The 24317-nt window shown below is 39.9% G+C and overlaps 1 protein-coding gene across 2 annotated transcripts in view; it reads right to left on the bottom strand.

Moving 5' to 3' along the window:
• LOC112151407 (partitioning defective 3 homolog) overlaps nt 1-24317 on the bottom strand; it is a 438282-nt gene that overhangs the window by 137113 nt on the left and 276852 nt on the right. For both annotated transcript variants that reach the window (XM_024280344.2, XM_024280343.2), the window contains exons 17-19: nt 18421-18569; nt 6471-6695; nt 912-1116 (exon numbers count right to left, since the gene is read on the bottom strand). In XM_024280344.2, coding sequence (XP_024136112.1) covers nt 912-1116; nt 6471-6695; nt 18421-18569 — 579 coding nt within the window. The remainder of the gene's footprint in view (nt 1-911; nt 1117-6470; nt 6696-18420; nt 18570-24317) is intronic.

Here is a 24317-nt window from a genome sequence, read left to right as displayed (position 1 = left end):
TACATGTGTACCGCGGATCCACTGTCCCCCCACTCTCACCCTCTGGCGCACATAGTTTAAATATATTTTCCAATCAAACAGCACACAATTCGCGCCTCTAATTCGAATCCACCGTTTTTATTTTAACATGCATTAAAGTCGCGGCCTAATGCTTGTCCTAAAGTGTGTTTAAAAGTGGCGCTCCCGCTGTGTGTGGGAGAAGTTTTTCTTGAATTCAAAAGAGGTGGAAAAAGAGAGATCAGGTTTTTTTATTTTTATTTTGCAGAGTTCTACAAAAAACATATATAAACATATTTCCATGCCATGATTGTTGAGTTTATTTAGAGATTTTTCTGGTATGTGGATATCTGTCTCTCTGTCCCACAGAAAAACAAAAAACTGCTGTTTTCTCGCTGCATCTGTGCCCAGTGGGGGAATGGAGGGAGTTTATCCCAGTAGCAGTGGACACAGTGAAGAATTTAAAGTTGTTAATTCCATCTATCTAGTTTATTTAAATATGCAGTGCCGAATGAAGCACTTTTGCTTATAAGAACATCCTGAATGTATTTTTTTTTGTCTGAGAATATTCATGAGATCAAAAAGGTTATTAGTGTTTTATTTTTATAAACAGGCCTCAATTAGCAATTTTTTGATGTAATATGTGTGTGTTTTGAAGTACTTTATCTCTATTTTATTAAAGATATATGTTGTAAAAATTAAAAAAAAATAAATTTTCAACTTTAATGTAGTTTTTTTTTTTCCTTTTTTACAGATCCAAAAAATTGATCTGAACCAAAACTCTAAAACAGTGACACAATCCAAGATGTGAGTTTTGTGATCCGTTGCACTCCTATCAAGACTGCGCATGATGTTTGGTGTGTACATAGCATTACACGCTTATCGAGATAGATGACCCGAGCTTCCAGTCCTACCTGAACATGTCACCCAGACCCTTCAGCACACCCTTCTTTGACTTGTTCTTGTCCCTTTCCAGCTTCTTTTCCTTTTGTGACTCTTTTGGTGGATCTTTTTCCCTTTCATCGCTGCGACCGCTTGCGCTGTCGACCGCAATGAGCTCTCCGCTGGCGGACATGGACTCCCGGCCAGACCGTGAGCTTCCCTCTGTGTCATCGTCCACTGAAATGAATCCAAGAAAAGACAGATGGAACAGTTGAGGTACATTTAATACAAAAAAACTGCTAAAACTTTGGCAGACAAATGAAAGGGGAAAACTTTCAGCAGACTCCCTGTAGATTACACAGAAGTCATATTTAAAGTCAGCACTTTGTCTTATCTGTGACAAAGCATCACTTCTTTCTTTTTCGCTAACTTCAGAGGAGCCATAAAAAACCGTGTCCCACAAGGTATAACAGCTTTGAACAAAACACACTGAATTTATTTGCCTCATTAGAGCAGAATATATTTACATTGCACCCCTACTGAGGATTGTCTTGCACATATTTTCGCTCCGCTAAAAGCCTGAAGTCATCTCGATTGTGAAAGTTTACATTTCGCAGAGATCACACGAGAGGCCGCCTGTTTTCTCCAGCTTTTTCTATCAAAGAGCTGCGACTGCATAGACTGAGGTCTGATTATAGTCATACAATTCTGCCTCTTAATTATGTCGAAACCAATTTTCAAACCCGACATCAATCTAAGACCAAACTCCTTAGGTGATGCGAGGTTGATTAAACTCAAAGTTTCCATCACATCTAATCAGAACCAATGAACAAAATGTAATTAATCCGTCACTAATTATGCATTTAAACAATCTTGAAAAAAGGCCTTCGGGGATCATAATTGCAAATATGTCTCTCTCGGTGTAGCCGGCTCCTGTCTGCGCTGGATCTGTTGCTATGGCGGTGTGAAGATGTCCTTCAGATTACCGCTTGTTATAGCCACGCAACTTTTGCCTTTGATGGAGGAGTGTGAAGTGCTTATCGTGAGCGATGAAGGTGGGGAGACGGAGGGAAAGACCGCCGACAGGCGAGGGGAGCGGCGGGGTTCGCATTTCAAAGACGAATTGGGCTTTTTGTTTTCTGCTTGGATCTGCAGAGCTCTCAGCTATTTTTTTTGGCTGCAGTCACAAAGGAGGAATTGGAAAATGCAGCACAGTCTGATGGGAACAAAGAGCAGTTCAGCAGCTCAAACACTCTGTTCCGCATTGCTCCACCTGCGCTAATTTCTGGACGGGTATCAGTTGCATCACTCCCTCTGCTGCTTTCTTATCGGGCGCCCAAGAGCGATGGCAGTGAACTTGCAGCGCTACCGCGCATTCATATGAACGAGATTAGCAGTTGTGCGATTGTTGCCGCCTCTTACTGACACAGAGTCGCAGATAACGCACTAAACAATAGAATCAAGAGCCTTCGGAGGGGAGGAGTCGTTATAGGTGAGCGCCTGCCTGTGGGACTCCACACAAAAGTGTCCATTCGTACAGAACAATATTTGTGTGAATAGTTTCAGGTAAAATGTTCCCTCATTTTTCACAAGGGCGAAATCCGCGAAGTAGGATTACAGATGTTTTGAGACTAAGACTCCTCACTGCACACTTTAACAGACCGACATGAATGTTTTTAATTTTCTCTTTAGTTTAAACTCTCAAAGATCAAACTTTCATAGAAAAACAAGTCCAGTCATATAGAATGAAAAAAAGATCACTCTCAATCAGAGATTTATGTAAATGTGGAGATTTATTGACAAGATCTACAGCCAATCAGAAATAAATAAATAACCTTTTTATTTTTTGGTGACCTGGAGATAACAAACAGGTCTCTTAGATTCCCTCGGCAACTGAGTTTTTTCTTAACCACGCCCACATTCCTAATATGTTCATATAATTTATCATATCATTGGCTCAACTTGAGCAAAGTATTTTTGTATTGCATTTTCACAATAGTACAAGTAAAACAATGCACAAGCAACAGATGAAATTCCCCTTTGGTGTTAAAAATCAAATTTTATTTCCAACATTTATCCCTAAGTAATCTGCAAAGATGCTCGAGGATTCTGAGGCAATAGATCAAAATCCAGAGGAGGGGTTTATGTACTAAAGGGGATTTTTTTTCCAGAGAATTTTCCCTTATTTTAAGAAAATGTGAAAATCGCTAAATTTCACTCTTTGCCACAACATGGCCGCCAATCCTTGGGTCCTTTTGCCATCCCTTAATAATTTCAAAACATATCTTGTTGTTAGTGGATATTTCTTTGGAGCCCCATAAGAGATTCTGGAATTCTTTCGTTTACTATTTTAACCCTCTAATGCATGAATTATGAAAGCCTTGGTCAAGATTTTCTTTCACAAATTTATTCATTCTCAGAAATCAATGCAATAAAGAGAGAAAAACGTTTTAGTAGCATGAGGCTGAGGCCACATGTTTTGTTTTATTTGTACTTTTGGAATGTTTTTCTGTCCTTCCTTGTTTTTTCGCCTCCTTCTGTTTGCAGATTGGTGCCCAAATTGTCCAGCGCTCCTGATTGGATGAGGGCCTCCAACAGCAGCATTCAATAGTGCCACATCCACATTTTGAGTCATTGGTATATTTAGTTTGTTCTCTTTTCTACCTTTATGTTACATCCTTTACAAGCCCCGAGATCCGGGGTGTAACATAAATTGGGGGCTTGTCCGGGATTGATTTTATGGGCTGTTTGGTGAGTTTTTGAGTAGGTGCCGGGGTAATTTTGTTAATAAAAAGTGCAGCAAGAATAGAAGAATTGGAAAAACGTTATGGTCATTTCAGTCTGGGACATAAAAATCCTGCAAAATAATCATCAAAAAAATCTGCAAAACTGACCGAAAAAGGGCAAGTGTGTAATAGCAAGGGAACACTGTACAATAATCTACCAGGAAGTGCCAAAGTTACTTTGGTCGTTTCAAACAAAGCACGAAATGTAAGCAATTCCACATTAGGAGAAAAGGAAGATCAGACAAAAAGACTTTAGCATCAAAATAATACTAATGGAACCCATTTAAGTAAAGTTAAGTCTAAATTACAAGAGGGGTTTATATAAATATACACCTTGTGTGTCAGAAAATTCATAACCCCCTGATGTAACAGTAAACTATGCAAAAAACAAGAGGCCTTCAGCTCTTATTTGTTTGCTCAGCTGTTGGACAGGAAAAGTAAAAAAAAACAAAAAAGAAAACATCAGACATCAAGAAAGGGATGTTTAAAAAGAGTTACTAGAATGTAAAAACAAAACGATGGCAACCTCAATTGACATCAGAAACACAAATAAAGGTGTTAGGAGACTTCAAGCTAATTAGCAGAGGACAACGGGACGCATTCAGTTCCTTTTTCTCCAAATCTCCTATTACATTTTTGTGTTTTGATAGTCAAAGACATTTTAGGCCACTGTCAGTACGGGTTCAGACAGACAAGTCAAATTGCTACTTTTACCCCCAGACATAAAAGGAATATTTTTTTTCTCATAGCCCTTAGTTCTTGTTTTTTTTTTTTCAAATGATGCAACACAAAGTAGCACAAGAGAAAGTGCGTTTCGCCCGGCAGAATATCTTGTGGCGACACATTTTCTTTACGTGATGCCACGTTCTTATTTTATGTAAATAAAAGTCTGGGAGCAGTGAAAGCCAGAGGCTTATCTGTCAACTTTGACTATTAACCTCAGTGACGAGCACAGGCTGCCTGCTTTTATCTAAATTGAAAAACAGAGTTATTTGAATATCATGGGGAGAATGCAATATACTGTGGCAGGGAAAATCGGCTGCTTTCCCCATTTTTCTTCACCGAGATAAGACTGTATTTAGTGGTTTGCCGACAGAGCTTAAGAGAACAAAGCGTTTCAGGCAAATAATTCCCTCTTTTTCTTTTTTTTTTTAAATGTCCCCAGGCTTTATTAATGGAATCCTTTCATGGTGGAAAGAAAATTATATCGAGTGATTACTCTTATGCTGTTTCAGTCTTGTTACCTGTTGAAAAATGTAAGACTGTCAGCTCCTCTGAAAGCGCTGCATGTTTGTGGTCTTCAAACAAAATGTTTATAATGGATGGAATCAAATGAAAATAATTAGCACGTTTGATGCCACAAGTTTCCAATAAGTTAAACAGAAGCTGGTTTAATAATTAGCCAGATAAGGAAAAACATAACATCTGCATATCTATTGTACTAATTTTCCTTGGCACAAACACCATGTTTGGACTTAGTCACAACTGCCCTTAGGGGTAGATATGGGCTATCTGAAATGTGGGCAAACCATTACAGGGCAAGTAGGTGGCCTACAGGTAAAATCAAGATCATAAACCACTCGGCGAGCCCGTAGAACAAAAAGGTTTGTGACCATTTTTCCTATGGGTATGCTGCGGCTGACATTTTGTAACAAGCTACTTAATAACAGGGTAAGTATGGGGGAAGTAGGTGAGGCACAGGTGTGTCGTACAGATTTTTCTTTTTTCCAACACCCCAAATTCTAGGAATGGGGCCAATTTGTGCTGTTTATGTAAAAAAACACGCACTTCTTACACACTGCTAACTGTTATGCTACGTTCATGTGATGCGTGGTCAAGAACGCACTGAATGCGGGTTCTAGAACACACATTTAGCCTATAGTGTTCATAATGGATTGTCACTACGCTATACTTTCACATGTACTCACAGAAGGAAGAGGCTTGGTATGAGATTTCGAAGCGCCGCAAATCTTGCTTCAGGCTTTTTCTTTCATAGTTCTACTCCGATATATGAAAGGCACAAACAGTTGCTATTCATTTCTCCTCTATGATCAATTTTCCATCTGTTGTCACTCCATGAATTGAAGAGGTTGCTACCCATACACCACTACCAAATCTAAGGCCCTGATTGGTCAACTGGTTTAACTTTCAACATGAATTCAATGGTCACATGTCTTGTACGTAGAGTCCAAAAATGTACATTAAAAACTTCCGTAGCGATGCACGAACACAAGAGTTTTGGAAACGGAAGCTCAAAACACACATTTACGCATGTCTACATTGACTTTATTTTAAAAGTATTCTCTTAAATGCAAATTGTCAAGCCTGGTGTAAACATAGTATTAAAATTTGAGCAATCATAGCATAGTTTGTTTGGCCATCCTACAGACACTTACATATGACCTGTGTGTGGCATTCTAGTGTTGTCAATACACCTCATTAAGTACTACAGTGAGGAGTAAGGGCATCAAACGACAGCATCACTCATACATCAAAAGCGCATGCAGCTTACATTAGCCTAATGAGTAGTTCACGATGCGCTTACTATGCACACCACATTTGTATGTTCTATTTTTAAGGTGGCCATACGAGCCTCAAGCGATCTCCAAGACACACCTGTGCTCCCTTTAAAATGTGGCCCCTTTTCTCGACAAACTTCCAAGCCAAAAAAACTGCAATACCTGCAATGGTGTATGTCACTGAGGCACTAGTTTTATTACAAAAGTATTTGTGTGAATTGGATGCTGGTTTGAAACTTTTTTCGCAAGAGTAGGAAATCAGGGATTCTGAGATGTCAAGACTCACGTGTCTCAATGCTGCTTCCCTTTTTCGAGCCGGATTTCTCATAGGATTTGTCGATCGCCGCCCGGAAGCTTTCGTTGCAGCCGCGGCCTCGTGTCATGTGGGAGTGCAGCCTGTGGACGCCGATCTTGTTGTTGACGCTCACCTTGGCTACAGCTGCTTCAAGGCTCTCGAGGGAACCTGGCTTTTTCTGATCCAATGAAGATAAAGCTCCACGTTCCTCAGAACCTGCAGAAGGAGTGAACAGTGTCACACAGACCTAAAATCTTTTTAGACCTCATTAGGTGTTCATTGATTGTGTTGGACTTAGTAAAATAATGACAAAGCTGTAACTCCCTAGTGATAGAGAACAGTGTTTCTGCTTCTCTTATATATTTCTTCTTCTAGAATAACAGTTTCTTTTATAAAAAATACTATAATTTAATAAGAAAAAAAAAAAAACATAATATGGGGTGACAGTGATGCAGATCTCTGATTGGAAGATTTCAGGTAAGTTCCTGACCTGCCTGGGGAAAGACTGAACCCCACAATGCTCCTGGTGGTTAAAATTGGGATCATTAATGTGTGAATGTGTGTTTAGGGGTGAATGGGACTGTGATGTGAAGCAAAATGGGCCTTAAAGTAAGGTAGAAAAAAAAGTGCTGAAAACAATACACCATAATTTTAAAGACTAACAATAAGCCATATCTAAGTAGAAACTAACAAAGTAGAAAAATGGCGTCAGTTCATGACTAAATCAAAGATAAAGTAATTCAAGAAGCAAAAATATAAAAGAAGAAAAAGGATGGATATCTCTGTGTCACTCTACCACACAGCTGCTACATCAAAATAGCAAATTTTTATTCTATTTATAAATGTGTTTAAATTTGCTTGAAAAGATGTTTTAAAATAAACTGATTCAAAAGAATGATTGCGTTTTTTACATATTTAAACCAATCAACCAAGGACAAGACTTTTAGCTGACTACATGGTAGCTAACAGCAAAATAGTTAATAGCATGGTGGCAAATGTATGGTAGCTAAACCCATGGTATCTAACCACATAGTTGCTAACAGCATAGCTAACTGTATGGTAGCTAAATGCATAGTAGCTAACCACATGGTAGATAAACGCATGGTAGCAAACCACACAGTAGCTAACCACATAGTAGCTAACCACATGGTATAGCTAAACCCATAGTAGCTAACCACATGGTATAGCTAAACCCATAGTAGCTAACCACATAGTAGCTAACTGCATGGTAGCTAATTGCATGGTAGCAAACCACAAGGTAGCTTGATGCATAGTAGCCAACCATGTGGTAGCAAACCACATAGTAGCTAACCGCATGGTATAGCTAAACCCATAGTAGCTAACCACAAAGTAGTTAAATGCATGGTAGATAAACACATGGTAGCTAACCATGCTAACCACATAGTAGCTAACTGCATGGTAGCTAATTGCATGGTAGCAAACCACAAGGTAGCTTAATGCATAGTAGCCAACCATGTGATAGCCAACCACATAGTAGCTAACCGCATGGTAGCTAAACCCATGGTAGCTAACCACAAAGTAGTTAAATGCATGGTACCTAATCACGTGGTAGCTAAACACGTGGTAGCTAAATGCATGGTAGCTGATTGCATGGTAGCTTAACGCATAGTAGCTAAGGACATAGCTAAACACATGGTAGCTAACTGCTACCATGACTAAATCAAAGACATGGTAGCTAGCAATAGACAACATTAATACATAAGGAATGCTGTGTAAAATTTTGAAAAAAAAAAAACCCAAAACTTAAACTCACTCTACTCACAACATATTAGACCTAATTGGGGGTTTAATGTTTGTCAAATGAGGCAGCCATGATGACATCTGGGTATTTTCTTAAGAGGTTCCGTCTCAGTTTTAGCGAATTGACAACTGGGCAATATTGGTTCTACGCCAAAGTTTAACAATGTGACCAAAACTCAACCATTTTTTCTTTTTTTAAGCTATCTGTCCCATTTGTATCTTTCTTTTAGATAATCTGACCCAGTAAAACATTTTCCTAGACCAGAATTTCTCAAAGTTTTACATTAGACTACTGTAATTGCACAACCAATGACTGGGGTTAACCATGTATTTATCTGTATAAGACAACCATTTAATTCTAACTCTGGCTGTAATAGAAGCCCATTTCATCATTCATCCGTCACTGTGCTTCACAGTGTACTTGTTTTATTTTTGCCTATAATTGTTTTTCAGCACTGTGGAATGGTCATGTGTTTATTCTGGTCTGTCCATACAATGAGTTTCCAAAGTCGCTTTGTTTTTGTAGATGCGGCCAAGCTGCCACGTTAAAAACTTTATTTGTGCAACCTTTTCTACTCGCTCCTAAATGTTAAGACATATCTTTACGAAGACAGATATAGTGCTGACCGACATGGTGGCAGACCAACTGGGACAAAAACAAACTTTGTGTTGAGGAATTATTTTTCCAATGCAAAGGAATGCTTCGGTTGTGCAAGCAGTGGTATTGGTCCATTACCTCAGAGTTCCTTTTTCATCCAGCAGTGGGTAAAAACCCAATATCGGTTTGTTATGTGTTTACCCTGATTTTATGTAGCTGTAAATCCCTGTCAAATATAACACCAATAAGAGAAACATTTCTGAAGGAACGTGTCAGTAAAGCTGGATAACAGCTAATTGAATTGCTTCAATACAAAGGTCTCTCAGAGGTTAGAGCACATGTGAACAGAGTTTACCCAGAGAGGCAATGAGGCAAAGCCTGCACATGCTGTCTGTGGATTCAGGTGCTGCAAATTAATGGACTTTTCCTGTTGGTTTCCAAAGAGGCAAATATTAATATGTCTTCCTGTCCACATGTGCAGACACCCCAATAAGACACACAGTTTGATAAAACAAACAGGATAATCCACTATGCTTTAAGTAGTCCAAATGAGGCGTGTCCCACTGCTGCCGGTGATCACAAACAATCTTTAAGTACAGAAAACAAACTCTCAAACAGGAAGAAAGCAATTTTGGGTAACATATGGAAAAGGCAGAAAAAAATCAATATCAACTTCCTTCTTTTTCACACAGCATGAGAGGTATTTGGTGGAAACAATGGTCATGGAGGCACAATAACAACTAAGTAATGTCTATGCAAATGCACCATTAGATATTCTACAGGTGGTAGCTTTTCATCTTTTCTTGTTTGCTGGGTAAAATCTTTTGCAGATCTGTTTTAATCTGGGCGATTTGTAAAACATTATTTTTTTCTTTTTTTGTTTAAAAAATTGATTTCTGTTTTGTGCTGCTGCCACATGAGGACAAGGTCAAGTCCTTCTTTGCTCTGTTGGCTTCCAGCAAATACCCAATGTGAGTTTAACTCAAACCACTATGTGTACTGGATTTAGGTTCTGGTTGCTCTGAATTGTATTTGACTCAGTGGGAAACGCTTGACTGGATAAATGTTGTCCAACTTCAGAAATAATAGAATCTTTTTTACTTCTATGGCAGACCAAGCAGAGGTGCCTTCTGGGGTTTTTTGCATGAGCAGCTGTGTCTAGAACATTGACTGTAATTGAAAACTAGACTGAGTAACCCGTCACTCTGCGGTCCAAACAGTAAGTACCCACTAGCACCAAGAAGCCAAAATCTAATAGACTTCTATTGAGAAACAACTATAACTCAGTCATTATATCTGTCAGAATAATCATTCTTGCTCTGATACCATTAATTTTTTTTTTTTTTTTTGGAGTGCAGTAACTCTAGTTAAAAACTGTCCAATTACAGGTGTCAATTAAAGTACGTGATCTCACGTCAAATCTTTGATTGACAGAATTTGTGATTTCCCGCTTTAAAGTAGTAGGGGTGTGGACTTTCAATAAGCTCACTCTCGATTTGCAAGAGTGGTTGCCATAGACTTAGATCAATTTGAACCAACCACTGCCTATTAACATCGTCTGGTTCCAACTTGGCGGTGTCCACAAAGAAAATAACTTGGGACTGAATTTACTTGATCTCGGTGGCAAACAGTCAATGGTCTAGAACAAAACTTTTTGTTCTTGGTTCTCAGGGCACAGTGTTTTTCATGTTGCCCTGCTTAAGCATACCTGATTCCGTTCACCATCAAACTCTACAGAAGCCTGATAATGGCAGCCATCAAAGGTAGGTGTGTTTGAACAAACTATGATTGAAAAAAATGGAGGACAGTGTTTCCTGAGGACCAAGGTCTGGAACTCCTCACTGTAAGGACACACGTAGACTGCCATGTTCTTTTTGGTAAAAATTCTTACTCTCACATGTCCTGCCTAAAAAAACACGGAGTTGGCACAGGTCTGACCTTATACTCAAGCCTGGTTCTTCGACTTTGGCTGGCTATAAATTTAACTCTTTAATACCAGAGACATCACTGACAACATCCTAAATAACAAATGCTCTTTGACCTACTGTAACTCTTTTACACGATCTACATGAGTCTAGTGATTCTGTCAAAACATTCTCATCCTGAAGTTGTCATATATTGACATTTGGTTAAGGACACTTCCGCGTCACTTTTTTACTTTTTTCGGTGTCCCTAACTTGTTGTGTTTTGATGTGCTGGCAATTTGTAAAATCAAATGGTAAATGGCGTATACTTGTCATATAGTCACAGACCCATTCAAACACACATTCACACGCTGGTGGTGACTCCGCTGCCGAACACTGGCGTCAACCTTCCACCAGAGGCAATTTGGGGTTCAGTGTCTTGCCCAAGGACACTTTGACACATAGGCGGGCAAGGCACGAATCAAATCCGCAATCTTCCAATCAGGAGTCAACCACCGTTACCGCTGCACCACGGCTGCCTCAAAATCAAGGGTCCCCAACACTCGGAACACAGTAGATGCGGTCCCAGACTGGTCCTCTTGACGCATCCGGTACCCAGACCTGGTACCCTAACCCGGCACCGGACGCGGTACTGAATGCGAACCAGTACCGAGTTTGGTTACCGATTAGGAAGAGGAAAATAGGCCACTCAATCGAAGTAGAGTGGCGATGCGCACACAGTGACCTTCCCTGATCCCCATGAGAGCAAACCTTTCCCCAACCATGACTGATCCCAAATGTCACACACCTGAGTACACAAAAAACTGGGGTCTCTCGTCCCTAGATAAGATACCAGTGTGCTCCACGTCCCAGTACTGGACCGGTTCTGGCTCACGGAGGTTGGGGACCCATGATTTAATGGGAACAGCCACCACGTCGAAAATAAAAAGTTGGGGACATCTGAAACGTCAATTTTGATGCGGAGGGGTCCTTAACCAAACATCAATATGTGACGAGTTGCGAGTGAGAATGTGTTGATTCTGTCTCTTATCTCTGCTTCAGAATGCAATGGATTATGCTAATTGCATGAATGGTTGAAGAGTTACAGTAGTTGAAAGAACTCTGGACCTAAAGCTTAGTGTTAAAGGATTTACCTGCCATTCAGACTGGAATGACTAACACCAAACAGGTGAGAAATGTACATTACGTACTCAGAAATTATCTTTATAAAGAAAGGACAGGAAGGGAATTCGGCATGACTAGCTGGCACACAGGGATTGCAAGTTTGAGTTTCACAGGACGCAGCCGTTCACAGGAACACAAATGACATCTGCTGTACTTGGAAACAGGGAATTATACTCCTGCTTGCTATTCTGGCCCTCAGTAGCACTCCTTATTGTTTCTAACCAACATGGTGAATGCCTGAGAGAAGCACAGAGACAAAGAGAATGGTTAAGGGAAGCAAAAAGAGGGAGAGAAAGGGAGTTTGCCCACGGACCCGGCTGCCTCGACCTGTTTTTTTTGTTTCCATCAGAGGCAGCCCCGGCTCTCCTGGGAGACTTTGACGGACAGCTCTCTGTATGCCAGTCTATTATGTGATTCCTATCACACTACAGAAACCTCGGTGCTCTGCTCCTCAGCTCCTTCTTATTCACAGGGAAGAAAATGCATATTCCCCTTTTGCATACAGACACGAGTTTGCCACTCCCCACACGTTTGGAGGAGAAATGCAAATCATCAAACTGAAATAAAAGAAGGGAAAAAAAGAGAAAAACAAATCAAATATGAAGCATGCTTTTAATTTCCAACATAGTTACAAATAAACCGGCCAATGTGCGTTGCTCTGCCACATTAGGGGCAAGGACGGTTAACTGGAGATGGCCCATTTGCCATCAAGCGTTAGCAAGGAGTTATAGCAAACTCTATGAATAAATAAGCAGCGAATATTACAGACACACAAATCCATAGTCTAATTACAGGAGCTAAAACAATCCTTAGTGACTATTATTCGCCAAAGACCCCAGCACAGGAAGATCTGTGTACAGACGGGGACTCCATCAAGCATAATTTATTCAAAGAGTCGGGGCTTTAAGGAGGGTCATAAAAGGGTAATTAGGTTAAAAATACCCTCCAAGGTGGTTGGATGAAGGCCATTTGCAAGTTACCGGAATGGAAGGGAGACGTGACTGGGTCAGCTGTGCAGGTTTGTCCTTGTTGGTGGTTGATCTATAACTTGACACTGCTTTTTCTGTACAGGAAACTACTTAGTGTGTATGAGAACTGGACCAAGTAAGTTTGATGTCACTTGTAGAAAATGACTTACTCCATTAGAATCCAACAAAATTAAAGTCGGTTGTTATTTTTTTGTAATATGGACATCGCCATGTTGGAACAAGAAGTTGTCAGAAAGCAGTGATTGGTCCAAGATGGTCTGAGTCAACATTTCTATGGCAACCACTCTCACCAATCAGGAGTGAGCTTGAAGGAAGTCCACACCCCTACGACTTGAAGGTGGGCTTTATGAAAGTTGTCAATAAATTTTGGATTTTGGATTTTTGGAACCACCACCTCCTGCTTGGAGCATGAAGGGGGAGGGGTCACTCAGTTTTAGGGGTCTGCAGCCTGAGGCTTCGGAGCCGCATGTGGCTCTTTACCCTCCATTTTGGTTTGTTGGTTATCCATGCATCATCCGGGACTGGGTCGTGGGGGCAGCAGTCTAAGCAAAGAGGCCCAGACCTCACTTCCTCCAGCTCTTCTGGGGGGACCATGAGACATTCCCAGATGAGAAGCAAGGAGAAAGCTCATTTCGGCCAATTGCATTCCAGACCTTGTAGTACCAATACTCAGGTAAATATTGTAACAAAGATCAAGCAGTAAACTGAGAGCCTTGCTTTCTGGCTCAGCTATCTTTTTATCACAACGGACCAGTACGGGAACAACAAAAAAAAGAAAAGAAACAGTGGGCAAAGCAGTCTGCAATAATAAAACCAGAGTGTTGTTGGATTTTCTCTTGGCAAACTATTGGATTTGAAAAAAAAACACTTAGTTGGACTAGGAAAAAAAGAGACTTGGAATACAACCCCAGAGAGTTTGCTTTTGAAGTGTCACACGCTATACTATGATAGCTCATCAGTATCTCTTCATCCCAAATGCCTCTGGGAATATCAAACACACTCATTTCTTATACATGCATGAGACCCAGTTATTAGATGGTTCTGTTAATTTAATGAACCAGCTCTCTAATGTGCTCCAATAAGAGCTAAAACTATGATAGATCAAATGCGTGGAGCTGAAGAGGCCAACTGGCAAAGAGCGTCAGTATATTCAAATTGCCTCTCCGATGCCTGGCTCTGCAGCCTGCTGTACTTTCGGGAGTAATGAGTATTCTCTTCAATTATTTGCAGTGCAGAATGAGCACAATGGCACAGGTCCCCACAATTGTTGCCAAGTCTCTATTCAGAGCGTCTGCCTCTCAGGAATATGAAAACCCTCATTTGATCATGCCGCAATTACCTTAACGCTTTTCGTTTGTGGATCTAAAGGTGCCAAGATCACATATCCAATCAGGAGCTGGTTATGAGGGAAGGCCCTTTTTTGTGATCTCGCTTATTGACTTTATGGGTCTTTCATAGCGCTTGGCTGTAATAGGGATGACAGCGTGTTAAGCAGGCATCAGCACGGTTGCTCACCTCTGCGGGTTGCGATGCTGTGGCCAATTTTCTGTGCTACTATTGAAGACTTGACTTGGTTATGAGCTTTAGTGAAAAGCAACAGGTAACAGATGAAAAATAAAGGGTGTGATTCTCTAACTTACACAAGTGTCTTTACCCTATTCGACTTTTGTGCGAATCAGTTCCACATAAGTCCTTTTAACGATTCGATCCATATCATAATTTGTGTTTGACGATACAATTTATAGTCAATATTAGTTTAATCTGTGCAGGTCAGTTTTAAATTATATTAAACATAAAAACCCACTGCGACACCTCATTCCAACATTGTGGAGACTCATCTGTGAAACAGCCTCCCTGAGGATCTGAAGATTTTATATACAGGGTAGTTTTTTTCTAAAAAAAAAGCCACAGGGCCACCTTTTTAATCTGGCATTAATCTAAACTCCCGTTCAATATATTACTATCTTATTGTTCTTGTTTTCTTGGTTTTATTATCTTGATCAAATGCATGTGTTCTTAAATGTTTTTTAAGATACTGATTCAGCAACAAAAGCCCCTCAAAGTCATGACATATCTACATCCATTCCATCTTCCGAACCCACTAACTCTCTTTTGTGGTTGCTATCCCGGCTACTGTTGGGTATACCCTGCGAAGACCCCGGACAGGTCGCCAATCCATTACAGGAGCACACAATAACACAAACACTCACATTCTTCCCAGGGGCTAGTTCAGACTCATCAATGAAACTAAGAAGCATGTTTTTGGACTGTTGGAGGGGGCCAAAGTGCCTAGAGGATTCCACCCCCAAGCTCCGTCCCTTTTCTTATTTAAAGTGCAGCTTCTTTAACATCATTGTGTTGTACAAGTGTAGTCAAACTGGATTTGGTAGGAGTGGCACTTAAGGCTAGTGCCGATATGTTGTATAAAAGACACCAGTAAAGTAGTCTCCAAAGTTTTGCCAATGATCAGCAGCTTAGTACTTGGTAACTGATGGCAGATGAAATTAAAAGAATCTGACATTTTAGGAGAAGTGTTGCATGGTATTTGCACAGCTCTCATAGCCTTCAAGGGCTCTAAAAAAATGAATGTGATAATGGAATTAGCAGACTTTGCCAGAATGCTCCTGGGCATCTTAAACCACCAAAAAAAAACCTGTAGATTAGAAGGTTGGAGATATGCAGAGTGAATCACGTCACCAATTCAGAGGAGCTGGAAGAGGTGGCAAAAGAGGTTTAGATCTTGGATAAAGTAGATAATAAATAGATTTCTGTTCTGTCTACATTCTTGCATCACCAATTTTATTTGAATCTAAGTGAAACTTAGCAAATTCACAATTATCTCACAACATGTATGCATAGGCGAGTATAAATGGTAACTAGTATAAATCTTATTTTGTGCTTTTCTACCTTTCTGGAAGGCCCAAAGTGCTTCAGAGACACTGACCCATTCACCCATGGACCAACATACATTTAGACACTGATTGGCGACTCCATTGCCTTAAGCCTTTAACCGCAGGAGCAATGTGGGGTTTAGTGTCTTTCCACACTTTGACACATGGGTGTGCAAGCCGGGAACCCAACCTGTGATCTTCCAATCCGAGATTGACCAGTCTACCTCTTAAGCGCCCCTTATAAATAAGTTAAAGAGGTTGTAGTTTAGAAAGCATAACTACCATTAGTGCACATGTGTAATTCTATTAATGAACCTTGTTAGAACCCTAACCCTGTTAAAAATTAGGATTGTCAATGTAAAAAAGTTTGTAAAAGGACACTGTATGGCCATACTCTCAGTTCCATGCATAGAAGTTGAGCTCAGAGTATCTTCAGATATAAAGAGACCATGTCTCTCCAGCAGATAGAAAAATACTTCGACAACTAGGAGCAAAGCGGCATATTGTGGTTCACCTTTCGCATTCTTGCTGTCTAGTTAACTTTTTCAGTGCAATTTTGCATGTTTATTTTCCAGAGGATTCTGTTCTGCTTCTTGACTGACTAGAGACCATTGTCAATCCTCTGTGCCTTATCTCCAGTACATAAGTTGTTCGATTTGCCAAATTTACCTAAATCCTTGATCTCTATCAGATCTTTATGTTCCTTATATAATACTGGACCCTTTTTCTGCAAATATTTGTAACTATTAGATTTATTAACCTTTATATTGTGTTCGGGACATAATTGACCCTTTTTCACACTTGAAAAAAAAATGTCCCAAACAAAATATAAGGGTTAAACATAAGCGAACAGTGTAAAAAATATTAATGATAGTCTGAGAAAAGTATATAATGAATGTACTGAAGGATTTTACGGCAAAACAATTACACTTCTTGGATTTGACCTACCACGAGTTTTAGATTGTAACTTGCCAAAAATGTGGGACCACTATACAACTAGTTATACGGAAAGTTTTGACTTCCTGAGCAGTTAAAATAGCTTCTTTCCTAAAATGGTCACTACTGTCTTCTAATGAAATTCATAAAAACATGTTCACTTTACTCAAGGGTAATAAAATGATTTTATTTTACAAAAGTGTTTTGGACGAATAACAATTCCTTGATTTCATTAGTGAAGAAGCTTGCTTGAACCATCTGGTGTGATGGCAGCTCCCAGGAATATCTAATGAAATTTTCTAACACAATGGACCACATGGAACCCATTTTCATGCTCAAGAAATTGCAAAAAAGCCAGCGTCATCAGTTAACACCGAAGAAATATTCTAGTGTCAGAGTTCTAAGTACCAGTAGAGCTTCCAATGTTGAGCTAACACAGGTGAACTGACTGACCAACAACTGTGCCAACATGTGGGCGGAGGTCAAAGATCTTTACAGTACACTGAGCAGCACTGGAAGCTCAGGGAGTGTTATCTGAAATGATTAATCAGTGATCCGAGAGAAGACAGCACCTGCACAGTGGGAAGGCGAACGCACAACCACTTTTCCCAAGATACACTGTGTCTTAGCATCAACCTGTGCATGTGTGTGAGTGTTACATGGCTTTCCCATCTTGAGGTTGCCCCTAAAAACCTGTTCTTATTCAACTCAAAGAATAAATATAGATTTTCAAACTGTGTGTCTTTAGGTGGATATTCAGATTAGTTTATGAAAATTTCCTGTAGATAGATCTTTCTGTTGTCCGAAGCTAAATATGTTCCTTACCTTACACAATATATTTGTCGTAAACAAAGAATTATATAAAAGAAGGGGCATAGAGCTAGCACTCCAATTGAGTAGTTCTTTATAGTATCACAATCTAATCCTTATATCTTAAAGATTCCATACATATTATATCATTACCATGACAGAAAACGAAAAGCATGTGTGCCTATAAAAGTAGAGAATTTCAATATTAGTATTTTATTATAAATATGTGGAATAACGACACTTTCTTTGCGGCTAAAAAATTTTAAACAGACAGATGGTGGATGGATGGATGGATGGATGGATGGATGGACAAACAAATGAAGAGATGGGTAGCTGGGTGGACAAATGGATGGGTGGATGGATAGAAGGACTAGGTGGAAGTATGGGTGGATAGATTTATGGATGGATGAATGGATGAAAGTATGGGTGGAAAGATTAATGGATTTATAGATGGATGGATGAATGGATGGATGGAAGGAAGGAGAAAAGGATGGACAAACAAATTGATAGTTGGAAAAGTGGACAATGGATGGATAGAAAGACTAGATGGATGGATCAATTTATAGATAGATAGATAGATGGAAGGAGGAATTAATAGATAGATAGATAGATGGAAGGAGGAATTAATAGATAGATAGATAGATAGATAGATAGATAGATAGATGGAAGGAGGAATTAATAGATAGATAGATAGATAGATAGATAGATAGATAGATAGATAGATAGATAGATAGATAGATAGATAGATAGATAGATAGATAGATGCAGAGCGGCCAAACTACATACCAGGTTTGTGAGACAGTGAAACAGCAACCATAATGCATTTCTGTCAATGCAAAGTGTTTTGTGACTTGCATAAAATTGTACCTAGATCCATGCTTTTGGTTTTTCGACTTTTCATAATCTCCAGCCTTGCAGGATTGTCGTACTGCTTGGTGCGCTTCTCAGACATGCTCTGGCGGCCAAAGCCCTCCCTCTGGAACGAGAGGTCGGCCTCTGCATCAGGACTGAGTGAGCTGAAGTTTGGAAAAAGAAACAGACAAAAACAGATGTGTTAAACTGATGGCAAAGAAGATAATCCTTTTCTAGCATCATTATCCAATTATAGATGTAGTTTTTCAATCATTTACATCAAGTTGCACAAGTATGGCTTCAGGCTAATCTGATATTAAGGCAGAAAGCGAAGAAAAAAACGTATTAATATTCACACAACCACAAACCTCAGACCGAAACGCCCCTACACTATCAGATAATGACCATTGATATTCAATACTCACACACATACCCACACATTACACACAGTTTCAATCTTTTATTTCAGTGACTGCTCCAATAAAGGGCACCTCCATTCCTGCTCAGGATTCTCCATAATTGGGAAGGGGAGGCATGGCCTAGATGTGCGATACCCCCGCGAGGTGAGGGTGCTCCAGGGTCACGGCCACTCAATTCTCATTCAGTCTGCTTGCCCCCCCAATGTGTCATGCAGGACCCAACCGACTACAGTGTACTCTCTTTAACATCCTCCCTATCTCTGTCTGGATCTTAATTGAAAATCAGGGGGGACTGGGAGGATGAGGCGGGGAGGGAGAGAAAAACTGGGGCATTTGCATGTGGAAAAAATCATTTGCATGCAAGAAGAGAGCAGGACCATCAGTTCCTTGACTTTGATCGTCTGGACAAAATCTAGCTATTGTGTATGTATAACACAATAAAATAAACTAGAAAAGTGTACAACAGTAATTGCATCCCTCTGAGTGTAAGGTTAAGCCTTTACATATACACCCATAGATTGCCCCGTATAGGTTCTGCATTTTTCCGTGTTGTCTGGGCCCATGAAGGGTTGTTGCTACATCCTGCTGTTAGTGCTAGACCTTTTTCTATCCAGTCCTTCTGCTCACCTGGGAGGTATGGCCAATGTGTTAGTTCTCAAGAAAACTAGTTCTCCTACAGATCAATCAGTCTAGAGTAAAAATTAGCCACTCTCTGCAGCTAATGCAGGATTCAACACATCTGTCCCACATCTGTATTTTACCTTCAGATCTCTTTCAAGAAAAGCTGTCTCCTTCAAGCAACCCTCCATGATTCCTAATGTTTAGTCTTATGAAGGCCTTACATGGGACGTCCTTGAACTTGTTTGCCTGTAAACAATCCTCATTTAAGGTGTCAACCACATTTAACAATGGGGCTGGCTCCCGTGTCACAGAGGAACCATGTCTGCCTGTCACTTTGCAGTCAACCGTACCTGACAATCCTAACTACCATCAGACTGCCTCAAAGGAGCAGCTCCAGATGACACAGGAAGAGAGCCCAATGACAGCACAGATGTATTATTCATTTATTCATTATCCTTTGCTTTTCTCTCCCTTCTTATCATTCCGGGTTCACAAAAAAATCCGCACCCTTTATTTTTCTACTTTCAAATATCATCTGTCGAAGTGTGACTGAGAAATGTGGAATGGTGGGTTACAAAGTGAGTGTTTTCACCCTGAATTTGGATGAAATTCAGACGTGGCAGTGGTGGCTTGTGGGCCTGCAGAGCTAACATAGACAGAGTGACACAGTGAGAGGCCAGCGGGTTAGAGCGTGTACGGTCCTGTCAGTCAGGTACACAGAGCTGACAAGTGTGCAACTGTTTGGGAGAGTAATTACGCAAAAAAAAAAAAAGCTCTCGGCACCCAGCTCGTCTGAGCAGCACTGGTGAGAAATCTGTGGGCAGAAGGAGTGAAGTTCAGAGGGACAGCTCTGCAGTGGTGTCACTTCACTTAGTAGGAACTACAGTCTGTTGCTGTGAGCTGCTGCCCTTTTTTTAGCACTGCCTCTGATAAATTCAGTACATGTGGGACAATAGCTAAACGCCTTTTTTACAGAAATTGTCGTACAAGCTACAACCACCTACTGTATTTTCCGCACTATAGAGTGCACATGACTTTAAGGTGCATTGTCAATGAATTTTCTAATTTGGAATTTATGTCATATATAAGGAGCACCGACCTATAAGGTGCATTAAGTAAAGCAAAAGAGTCAGAGATTCACAGTCACTCTAAGACGTGTTTGTGACACACTACATGTTAGCCACAAAACCAGTAACTCCCAACCTTTTTTGCAACTTGTAAAAAAACATACTGATACCACTAAAAAAAATAAAAATACGCTACTGTGACTACCCTAACTCTCAACCTTGCTAGGAATATGTAATAAAAAAAATCCGACACAGCTATGCATTATACCCGTCAGTGTTTATACAATAATCTCTGACCTCCTTGCTACTTATAAAAAAAAAAAAAAAAATCATGCTAATCATGTTAGTAATAAATAAGATCAACCCAGTCCGACACCTTATACATTAGCCGCATTAGTATATTTACAATAACTTCTGGCCTTGTTTACATCTTGAAAAAAAAGAAAAAAAAAAAAACAGACTGATCCCACTAAAACAAACGCTAATGTGACTATGTTTCCAACCTTGCTAGTATTATGGAATAAAAACGCAGTCCGACACCGCTATAGGTTAGCCGTGTCAAAATATTTACAATAATTTTTAAGCTTCTCAAAACTTGTAAGAAGAGAAACTGATCCACAAAAAGAAACATTACTGTGACTACGCTCAATCCAAACCATATTAGTAACATGTAAGATAAACCCAGTCCGAAACCGCTATACGTTAGCCACGTTAGCGTATTTACAATAACTTCCAAACTTGTTTGCAACTTGAAAAAAAACAGACTGAGACTACTAAAACAAACGTTATTATGACTAGCTAAATTCTAACCATATTAGTAACATGTGAGATAAAACCTGTGTGACACCGTTATACGTTAGCCACGTTAGCATATTTAATATAACTTCCAAACTCATTTGCAACTTGAAAAAACAAACAAAAAAATTTACAACTAAAACAAACACTACTGTGACAACTCCAAACCGTGATAAGGTACACTTAAAACACAAGCAATATTTTTTTGTTAAAAAACAAATGAACAAAAAAACACCACAATGGTCTTGATTTCTCAAAGGCTTCCCTGTGTACAAACCTCTGCAAACTTGAACCAAGGATTGCATGTGTACATGTACTAAGCAATATGATAAATTGGCGTTTGCCACTGCTATGCGATGTAGGTGTTTCTGCCAAAACAATCTACAAATTATTGGGGGGAGTAGTGTAGAGGAAACTAGCAAGTGTGAGTTATTTTATGAAACTTGAAAATGACTGCAAAGGTTGCATCTATGTTTAGCAAATCTGAAAGACAGGTGTGAACAAGCACACCTTCATACCAATGGCTGCAGGTATTGATGCAAGAAAGACATTTATTCAGTAGTTACAATTATTTTCTGAATTTATTCTTTGTGTCTATGTTTTATTTATCATCCTTTATATTTACTTTTAGGGAATATGCATGTTCTTGTTGCTATAAGGATTTATTTTATCTTTACTTTTTTCTATCCACAGGATCCCAGATCAAAACAAGCACCTCCCACAGCAACCACCCAGTTCACCGAGAAGTCCCTGGTGTGGAGGATCCCTAGGATGAGGTTGCTTTGATCTGAGATCCTGTGGTGACATCCTCTCTGATCAGGAGTGGGACGTGGAAAGATCTTCATAATATAATTTCCAATCTTAAGCATCAAGCCAGATTCCTATCTCTATTTCTTTTTCTGTTGAATCTTATTTTTATGCCCTTCTATGTTTTCATATGTTGAGTGTCTGGGGATGACTGTGTACGATTGTGTGACCCTTTGACGGACTGGCGACCTGTCCAGGGTGTGTTCCGCCTTTTCCCAGCAGTGGTTGGGATAGACTCCAGCAACCGTGTGATCCCATGAAGGGATTTTAAAGGTTTGGAAGATGGATGGATCCTCACTCATAGTTCATACATAAAAAAATGCTTTTTGCTTCTCTTTTTGCTACTACATGCGCTAAAGACGTAGGCCCATTGGCTCTAAAAGTTGCCAAAGTTTAAAGGGAAGGAGTTTTCTGTTACAAATTCTTTTTAAAGAAAGTTCTTTAGGTTTTCTTAAGGAATTTCACTTCCTCTTTAAACAATGTTTGCTTTTTCATCCATTTCCAGTCTAGTCCTTATGTCTAACTAGTTACAGAAAAAAAACATAAATCTAAGCTATAAATCATTCAAGCACAGAAAAAGGCACCTAACTCAATAGATGAGTGAGTGTTGCGTATGAATATATATCAGACATTTTGGCTGAGAAGCAATTTGAAATGGTGTCTTTAGGCTCTTTGCTAACTGCCTGTGGCAGAAACCATAATTTGTTCCCACTGCTTGAGCTACATTCATGAAAAATGCCAAAGATAACACAGTTTGACAGGCATAGAATAATATTTGTGCATGCGGGCTATGTTCCTTAGAGTCACAAGCTAAAAATTTAGCACATCAGGGCGTGCTGTGCGGCGTGTCCTTGAAAAGAAGTCAGAAAACCCAGGGAAGTGGCAGACCAATAAATAAGTGCAGGCACATTGATGGGTATAAAGTGATTTAAAGATATGTGTAAAGTGAAATTCTCAAAATACTGAGTAAAATAGGTGGTCACATTGGAAATTGGCTTTTGCAGAAATCTGTTCTTGGGAACACAAAAAAAAATCAAGTTTGACTGGAACGCGTTTTGTCATTTAATGGGTATTGGTGGGGGTGATTCTGATAGGAGAGCAGGCCAAAAGGGTTTCGCACATTGATTGGTTTGATTTGTTTTAGCACCAAATGGACCAAACCACCAGGAAAACGTACGCAGTTTCAACAGCTTCTTCTTTGAAGGCAATATTTGGAGCTCTGAACTGGAATTCTTTTTAAAATGTTAATGCTAATTTTCTGTTACTGGTGTATTAATACAATGCCTCACTAGTGGATCACAGTAACCACCAAGACATTTAGGCCGATGCCCAATTGCTTCCCTACCCCTCTGGCTCCTCCCTATTTCTCAAATTGTAGGGACATTTGAAGCTGTAGTGTTATTTTAGTAGGAGTTGTAGGGACTCAGCCTTGTCCGTCCACCGTACCCGTTTGTGGTACGAAGGAGAAATGTATTTCTTCCTGTGACTGTGTTCTGAAGCATAGAGTTTTACATTTAAATGTAAGTATTGACTTTTTTTGTTTTTGCATGACTTTTTAAAGTTATAAAAACAATGTTAAGTATGTTCCAAACTATTGATAACATAATTGAGCGGTACACTGTTGAAGACACTAATTCCTCCACATGCCTCCTCCCCATCCCTTTTGGAAAGCAAGAATGTGTTGAAGAAACCCTTTTCTCCAACACATTCTACTCCCCAAGTCATCACATATTGATAAAGGCCCCTTCCGCGTCATTGTTTGTTTTGGGTGTCCCCAACGTCCTGGCTGTTAATAAAATAATGGGTCCGCAACCCTCGGGGCGCAGCACCAGATGCAGTACCAGATTAACAATGGTCCTTGGGACGCGTCCAGTTCCGGTACTCCAATCCAGTATTGGTACACTAACCTCAACCTGGTACTGGTTCGCGTCCCTTACCAGGTCCACATGTGGTACCACTTTGGGTCCGGTGTCGGGTTTTTGTACCAGTGCAGCCAGTACATCGAAAAACGATGATTTGGGGACACCCAAAAAGTCAAAAAACGACGCGGAGGGGGTCCTTAACTAAAAGTCAATATGTGACGTCTTGGGACTGAAATTGTGATGTTTTCTCATCTTGGATTTGAGATTGGGTGTTTTTGGTAAAGCTTTTTGCCTTTGTCACACATGTTCTTTAGCTAACCTTAAGCCTTAATCACATGCAC

The sequence above is a fragment of the Oryzias melastigma genome, linkage group LG20 (assembly GCF_002922805.2).
Source record: "Oryzias melastigma strain HK-1 linkage group LG20, ASM292280v2, whole genome shotgun sequence".
Lineage (NCBI taxonomy): Eukaryota > Metazoa > Chordata > Actinopteri > Beloniformes > Adrianichthyidae > Oryzias > Oryzias melastigma.
This window is presented reverse-complemented; position numbering and strand designations above follow the sequence as displayed.